An 8,605-nucleotide genomic window follows, 5' to 3' on the forward strand; every position below is an offset into this window, starting at 1 on the left:
AAGAAACACATTAACAAGTGCAATGATAAATGTAGACCTTTTATCTTTATTCCTATGATTCATTTGTCACAATATCATTGTCTAAACAGTGGATTGATCACATGTACGGTGCAAAACACACAGCATAGCACCATTCAAAATGTCAACAAATAACACAGACAGCAACAACATAGGAGACAGCATATATTTCAATCATAGACAAGCAAAATAAGAGAAAAGGACTGTTAGCCTTTCCTTATCATCCCATCCTGCTCTCAAGAGATTGTAACATTACATCCTGTTATTAGTGAAAAGCATGAAATTAATGACCTAGAAAATAACTTCTGTACACTTTGGTGGTACTATTTATGTAAAAAAATACAGCAAATCTATATTTTAAATTCATTTATAATACCCTACAATATCCCAGTATCCTAGGTCACCCAGTGAAATAACAATGCCATCTAAACAGGTATAATTTCTTAACCGCTGCTAGTCTCTCACCAAAATAAAGTAGCAGTATTGTATGTGAGGCAAACCGAGACCTCATCTCTTCACGTAAATAGTATTGCTAACCTTGGAATTGCCTGCAGCATAAAATGGATACGTGGATTTCAGTCTTTCCTCTGCTTTTTTACTATTTAAAGGCATGCAGATATCACAGCCATTTGCTTAACGATGTCACAGCCAAAGACCTGTTTCATGTAACAACAAAAACAAAGTGTTATAATTCTGTCATTAGTGAAAAAGGACATAAATTACATATTCTAGTTATTGTCTTTTTTGACGGCATTGCTAATTCTCTTTCAATACTTGCACTGTAAAGGTTAGAATATAAGATTATAATGTAATAATTAGGCAAAAATATTTACAATCTCTTGAAAGTCATGCGCTCCATGGCTCTAATGTTTATCAGTCATTTACTGTCTACTGCTCCCCTGTACTGTACAAACAGACAGCAAACTACAGTATATTCATCACATATTACAACTAAAAATAAATCAGAATTTAGAAGAAACACTAATCTAAAGCCAGCTGTTAGGGACAACCTGTTCCATCGAACACAAAGGGAGCTTTCATGGTGTTTTTCACTTCTTGGCCTTTCCCTGAGCAGCAACGGCCTCCATGGCTTTGCGTACAGTCTCCTCGTCTCCAAGGAATTGCATTGGCTTCACTGGCTTCAGGTTTTTGTCGAGCTCATAAAGGATAGGGATCCCTGTTGGCAGGTTCAGCTCCATGATGTCTTCATCTGACATTCCTACAAAAAGAACAGACAAAATGTCATTTTGTACAGAATTACTGCAATTGCTGACAGAGTGATTGACTACAGGGTACTCCCCAGTTCTCTGTATAACCATATCCTGTTTTGTTTTGTTTTTTTCCTCTAGCCTAGGCTTTTAGCTGTAGCTATATTCCCTCATTAATGTCTGTTTATTTTATCTTTCGGTCCTTAGGAGCTTATAATAACCAACTAGCCAAGTGGAAAACCCTTTTGTTTGGAAGGGGGGCCTTAACTTCTTCACCCTTGATGCCTAGGGGGGACCCTTAATTTGCTTTTCTTTTCTTTCATATTTAAAGCCATCCTACAGAACAAAATAGAATAGGTTCGTGAGGGTGCTCTCTACCGATATGGCCTACCAGGGCTGGAAAAAACCCTAACCTATTGTAAAGATTGTCAAAGTACATCTTAACTGATATATAGTGAAGTGTCAAAACTCATCATCAAAGGTACATGGGGAGGAAAGGAGCTAAAATGAAGTGCAGAGACAGTCTAAATAACAGGGATGGCGTCTGTGCTGAAAATGTAAAGCTAATGCAGAAGTACCTTAACTTTAAAATGACTGTAACTGCATAACTGTTTATGCTAAAGACAAAATTCAAATGATTGTGGAAAGAAGAAAAGACAAGCTTTACGGGGATATTTATGGTATCATAATGGATTCACAAGGCTATGCTGTCTGAGCACAAACAAACAAAAAAGAAGAAACAGCTCCACCTGGAGCTTACCATGTGAACTTCACATCACCTTTCCTCTCAAGCAGTTGGGCTAGATAGAGAATTCAACTGTTCCTAAGAAACATTTTGTATGAATCTTGGTCAATAAAGGGTTAAACGTGCATTCTTCTGAAGGATGAGGGGGGGGGGGGGGGGGCGTGCCCCTATGCTTACAAAAAAGACTTGTGTTTACTTATGTTTCAGTAAACACTTTCTTGATGTGTTTCTGGGCTCAGTCGCTAGTTTCAAGCAAATACATAAACATAACATATAAAGTAGAGGTGATTAAGGCGTGAACAGTATGAGAAAATAATGTGTTTTTTGAACATTAAAGCATGAATATATATTTGTGAACCTACCAAGTCAAATTCTGAATTTTAAAACATTTCCATGTGACTCATACTTTTGCATCAGATTTCCGCCGTAACTTACACTATAACCAGAACCCCATTTTAACCCTGCGCTGCAACCTTCTACATGACCTCCTGAGAAATGTAACTACAATGTAACTACAAGCATACTACGACGTGAATTGCTTGAAAGGTTGTGGTGTAGGGATAAAAGGAGTTTCTGGTTACATCACCAGTTAGGATGTAACCAGAGAATGTAGATTTCTCGCAGAAGTCTAAGTGAAGCTTTAGTGTTACTCACCCTCCAAGTGCTTGACGATCCCTCTCAGACTGTTTCCATGGGCGGCGATCAGCACCCGCTTTCCCTGCTTGATCTGAGGGGCGATCTCCTCATTCCAGAAGGGCAGCGCCCGTGCAATGGTGTCCTTAAGGCTCTCACAGGAAGGAAGCTGGTCGTCAGTCAGGTCTGCATAACGACGATCCTGCAAACATAACAACTTCATTGTACAAACTAAATAACAGAACAAAAAACTGAGATAGCATCTTAAGCTTTATGTTACCCCCCACCCAAAAAACCCATGTTTTTTTTTATATTACATTTCAAAAATAGAAAGGAAGACATGAGAAATTTGTTTCTACCTTGACTTGAACTTTGAACCTGAATGCAGAAGAACTCTTTCAGTCATACATTAACTCACACTGAACTTAGTATTAGGCAATAGCATTAAGGCTCCTACTGGCAAATAGTAACCTACTACGTCTCTGTGGTGGCCATGCTTGATTTATGCACTGTTGTGGTATTTAAGCTAAGTATGCTGGAGATAAAAAGATTGAGACACATGATGTTAAATCCACTATTTTCTCTCTAAACACTCGTGCCATTTCTGCTGATTTCTCTCATAAAGCTGGTTAGGCCTGGATTCAGAGATATGTTCAAGTCGTGGCTCATTTTTGTTACGTTTGTTTGGAGATACTTGATTAAGAAAGTCAATATGTACAAAACCATTGTTTCTCTCGGACGTCAGCAAAGTTCATTGATTGTGTTCATGCACTGCCAATATGATATCTTACCTTGCTGATGATAGTATAGTAGTCGTGGTCTGGACCCATGGGAGGAGGTGGGATATCAAATGAGCGCCTCCAGACCTTCACCTGAGCCTCTCCGTGCTTGGCAGCAGTCTCTGCCTTATTTAGCCCCGTCAGGCCTCCGTAGTGACGCTCGTTGAGCCGCCATGTCCGATGAACAGGCACCCACATCTGGTCAATGCTGTCCAAAACCAGCCACAGTGTCCTGATGGCTCGCTTCAGCACGGAGGTGTAGCAAATGTCAAACTCAAAGCTAGCATCTGTGAGATTCATAGAGTGTGAGACACTGCAGGGTTTTTTTGTCTGGTAAAATATATATTTCTTGCATAGTTGTGTAGTTATTACATTTCTTCACTCTGCTGTTTATGAATAACACCTGGAATAATGCCAATGATGGTATAGAGAGAGATAAGCCTGTATCTCAGGCCTTGCAGAAATTACATTTAGGATTGCTCAGAGCTCAAGATGATGTCTCCAATATGCCTCTGCAGTCAAAAACCTCAACCTTATAATAGAAGGTATGGTGCATATAACAATGAAAAGCATCTAATTATAACACAATGACCGCTGTTTGGTATGACTGCACGGAAAAATGACTTGACTATTTTGGTTGGGGCTCAGAAGTCTAGCTATTATTGAGCCGTAAAAAATTAGGTCTTCTGATTGAAGCTGGGTGAAAGAGCCAGCTGCATGAACATTTAACTAAATACATTACTTTGAAGGTTTTTTTCCCCTCTCTGCTCTGCAGGCCTTTATTTCTGTTGCAATGCAGCCACATAAAAGCATCGCCTCAGCACGTCTGCACACGGTCAGGGGGCGGTATATGACCCGATGCGCTCAGAGTATGCGGTTATGCAATTGCTAGTTGCCGAGAGCGCGATACCACACGGAATGAAGGAAGACTTTACATCGGTTCGTCCTCACCTTTTAGGGCCTGTCCTCCCCTCTTCGCCTCCTTTTCACCTGTTTCGCTCAGATCTGCATCAAACCACCCACAGAAGCGATTCTCCTGGTTCCAGTTGCTCTCTCCGTGACGAATCAGCACTAATTTGTAGGCTGCCATGAGTGATACAGATATGTCTCAGCCGATTGCTTCAGTAAATGAAAACTAGTTATTTTAAGTATTTTTTTTGAAGGATGCTGAGGATGCTGAATCTATACCCCCCAACTCCAGAGACATAGACGACTCCACTTGCTGCTGTCAAACCGTTTTATCCCTTGGATTGGCTACTCCCCCACTTCCTGGTTTTCAGAACCAATGAGGCTCAGCAGAATGATGTTTATCAACCAATGGGCGAGGTGGGAGTGAACGGTGGAGAATCTCCGACCTTCATGTTGTACATTGTACTCTATTGATTTTCTTTAGGCTGTTTGTCTTTTCAATAGTATCTATCTATCTATCTATCTATCTATCTATCTATCTATCTATCTATCTATCTATCTATCTATCTATCTTATCTATCTATCTGGCAATTAGTTAATACTTTACAAAACATATTTTATATTTGAAATATGAATATATTTATATTATATTTTATGGGTATAGTGTAAGAAAGCAGCATGTAAGAAAGGCAAAGAAGTTAATTCTCTAATGGACATTTGCATTTGCAATAATCTGGTTGCATCTCTATTTTACCTGTTTGTGCTTTGCCTATAAAACATTTAACTGTTGCTACTGCTTACTGAAATGGCTATACATTTAAAATCCATTGCTATCAATACCCGTTTCATATTTACTCTATTAGAAGTATTGCATAATTTGTTGAGCTGTCTTCTCATTGGTTGCATTTCACAAACAGAAAGTTTGAACAGCAGTTGGATAGAGATGCTATGCTTCTGAGTGCCTGGCAACCAAATTAGTAACAGCCCCTCTTATTTTCCAGCAGAGATTACAGAGATTATTTGTATATATGATGACTTTATTATTTGTTCATCTGTAATATGAACACCCACTTCAGTAATTGGTATAATTTTTCATGAAAGGAAATAAAGAAATGGTAAATGGCCTGTATTTATATAGTGCTTTACTAGTCCCTAAGGACCCCAAAGCGCTTCACACATCCAGTCATCCACCCATTCACACACTGGTGATGGCAAGCTACATTGTAGCCACAGCCACCATAAAGAAAAGCTTAACAGTTCCCTTTAAAGTGTGGGGAAATGACCAGGATCACCCCCGTGACACTGAAATGTAGCAGTTGTGTATTTATAGAGAGATTCTTAAGAACTAAAAGGTTAAGTAACCGCGTTTGTAAGAAAAGAGCAAAATAAAACAACAAAAAGGAGCTGATATGAGAATTACTGAATAAAATCTCATGAATAACAAATAAAATCAGAATCTAAGTATTGTCTGACTTATCTGGCAAGCCTAAACCTCCAGTGAAGAAACTTCACTTTTGTCCAGCTTCAGATTTAATATCAAATGTTTCACTGCAAACCTGACGAAACACAGTATATTTATAGTCGTATACTCCGCTTTTGTGCAAATCCTGATAACCAGCCATTTGTGACGGTGTTTCAAAGAGTTCCTTATCATGTCTGGAGTCTTGGGTGCCAAGAGTTGGATGTTGAGCCAAGTTGAGAAATCAGTGACACTCAGCAGTCACTGGTTCTTTCAAGTTTTATTTAACACATTGCTGCATCAATGTTTCTCCTCTTCATTTCATTACAACCATATGTTACAACTAGAATTGTTAGACTTGGATCAGTAAATGGGACCTTTCCCCTTCATCCACTGTTACATCCTACTTTTGACAGATATTTTGCTACATTTTTTAAAGCAAAGTCTTTATGAGTGATAAACATATGTTGGTATTTTGGTTGTCTTGTCACTTTTAATCTTGTGGTCATGCTCTAGATCTAAACTAATCCAAAATGGCCTTTGCATTACTTCTTAGAAATTTCCAGTGAAGCTAGTCAGCCCCAAGAATGGTCCTCTTTGCTAAATATGGACTTGTGTGTTCTGATGTTATCTTTTACAATACTGCAATACTACTAAGTATTCAGTGGGCAAATTGAGGAACAGCATTTTTTGTGCATGTGAACAGTGTCTGAAAGCTGATTTACTGGAACAAGCCTCTGATGAGTCAATGAAAACCACATGGATATCATCAAAAACCTTCAGTGTAAAGAGAACTCAAGAAAACGGATCTTTTGTAGAAGAATAAGTAGTTCAACTGATGAACAAGAAATAATACATATCGGTAATATTTCTCTTAATGTCTCTTAATAGTCTTGAAAAGGACAAATGAGAGTAATACACTGACTCGCCACTTCATTAATTACACCTTGCTACTGCAGGGCTGGACCCCCTTTGCCATTGACAACAGTCAAACAATCCATTGTTCCACTGCAACCCTCTCATGACTCTCAGTGGCTGTGGATGGGACAGCTATGAGAAATACTCATTTGAATGCTTTGTCCCAATTGTGCCTCCTTGTGGGTAAAATTAGTCCTTGCTTGCAGTCGCAGAGGATGCCTGGATCATAGCAAGAATTTGTAACAGTGTGTGAAAAGTTGTGCGTTACACATAGATTTTAGACATGTAGAGATTTGTTGTGCAGTTGAATCTATCAGAAACAAGTCAATGTGTGACAATCTAAAGTTTAAAATTAAAACAAATATTTCTTTTTTTCTTGTGTCATGTCCTCAGGCACATTTGTTTTAAACACATTGAGGGGATATGGGTTGAAAGAGCTATTTGCTGTTTTTCCTTACAACAGCAGTGTGATGTAACTAAAAGTGTTTGGATCTCTTTGTGTGAAGACTGTGCTTGGGTAAACTTGAGCTGGGAAACAGTTCAGAGCCATGTGAGCTATTAACAAGGACTCCATGATCCACGCTTGGAAGGAATGTTTGTTTTACATCCCAGAGTGCGTCTGTGTACACAGCACATAAAGAGTTTTGGGGCACAGGAAAAATAATCATCTTTGACATTAAGTTTTAATGATGAACGAATGAAGGGTGAATAATGTAAGTTGGAAATAAGAATCATTAAATGTCAGACAGAAAATTTGCCATTTTATCCACCCAGTGACGCAAAAAACTTCACCACACCCTCCCCTTTTTCCTGACACATTCACTCTGTAACACACTCAACATCTTGACTAAGGACTGGCAGACTGAGGAGGGAAGCTGTGGTATTTTCAAGGCTATAAATAGCAATTATCCTTTCCCACCACTCGCTGACATTCCCTTCGCACAACACATGAACACTGCGAACATTCAGAAATTGTCTGGGTAAAAAATGCTGTAGCAGATATAAGAATAAGAAATCCCAGTTACCATAGGAAACCAGAAACTGAAACATCACTGGCAAACAAACCTTCCATGCCCAGAACACTGTGCTGATTCATGCTTTACACAGACAGGAAATGTCAATCTCAGATTCTTGCTGGGAACTCAAAGACGTTTTTGCACATCTCCCCCCCCCCTGCTCATTCACTTGTTCAGTTGGCCTTCATTTGGTTTGTCAGCCCCTCTTTCCCTCTCTGCAGTGGTGGAATGTACGTCTCAGCACTTGCCGATTAAAATGTGCTTAACAGGGCACGGCTGTGTGCTTTTGTCAGTGTTTTCATGTTTCATCTGAGTACACGTAACCTCCCCAAGTGAGACACGATGTCTGCCAACAGGAAATAAAGAGCCAAACAAACTGATAGGACACATGGGTAGAACAGAACACTTCCAATGGGAGTTACCCACCAAGAATTTGGGTGTCTAGGAACACGGAGGACCTCTTCCAGTCTTGGAGTTGGCTCCTACTGCTAAAAAATACAGCGTCATAGGCCACCAGGTCTGGTTGGTGAGAATGCTTTGCCAAATCATCTACTGGGATGAAGATCAGGACTAGGCTCAGTAAAAGGAGAAGGATGTGGTTTTAAAGTGAATGTTTCTTAAATGTGAACATTTCCATTTGAATAATGCTGAGCATGTATAAATCCCAAAATGTTCAAAAGATGGATGCATGTTTATTTCAAGTCTGTCTTAAAATTATACAGAAGGTATTTCGATCACTTCTTATGTTCTCGGTTCCTCTTGTCCATAATCATCCTGACCAGATGTCAATGTAAGGCATCAGGGACAGAATTTCAATCAATTTTTTAAAATCACTCATCATATGATTATACAGTGGGGCAAAAAAGTACTTAGTCAGCCACCGATTGTGCAAGTTCCCCCACTTAAAATGATGACAGAGG

General features: G+C 39.3%; 1 protein-coding gene across 1 annotated transcript; it reads right to left on the reverse strand.

The window, feature by feature from the left end:
- Window positions 1-26: 26 nt before the first annotated feature.
- On the reverse strand, window positions 27-4,615 carry LOC102212089 (phosphoglycerate mutase 1-like). Its single transcript, XM_005743823.1, has 4 exons — window positions 4,335-4,615; window positions 3,396-3,670; window positions 2,626-2,806; window positions 27-1,237 (listed from the first exon to the last, which is right to left on the reverse strand). Exons 1-4 carry the CDS (start codon window positions 4,471-4,473, stop codon window positions 1,068-1,070), a joined length of 765 nt encoding a protein of 254 aa, XP_005743880.1. The 5' UTR covers window positions 4,474-4,615; the 3' UTR covers window positions 27-1,067.
- Window positions 4,616-8,605: the final 3,990 nt, after the last annotated feature.

Source organism: Pundamilia nyererei, unplaced genomic scaffold (genome assembly GCF_000239375.1).
Source record: "Pundamilia nyererei isolate P.nyererei 1_Seehausen unplaced genomic scaffold, PunNye1.0 scaffold00136, whole genome shotgun sequence".
Lineage (NCBI taxonomy): Eukaryota > Metazoa > Chordata > Actinopteri > Cichliformes > Cichlidae > Pundamilia > Pundamilia nyererei.

Coding starts and splice junctions, on each gene's coding strand:
- LOC102212089 (XM_005743823.1), bottom strand. CDS start 4,473: ATGGCAGCCTACAAATTAGTGCTGATTCGTCACGGAGAGAGCAACTGG. Junction 3,671..4,334: donor GGGAGGACAGGCCCTAAAAG/GTGAGGACGAAC, acceptor TGAATCTCACAG/ATGCTAGCTTTGAGTTTGAC. Junction 1,238..2,625: donor GATCGTCAAGCACTTGGAGG/GTGAGTAACACT, acceptor TTCTTTTTGTAG/GAATGTCAGATGAAGACATC.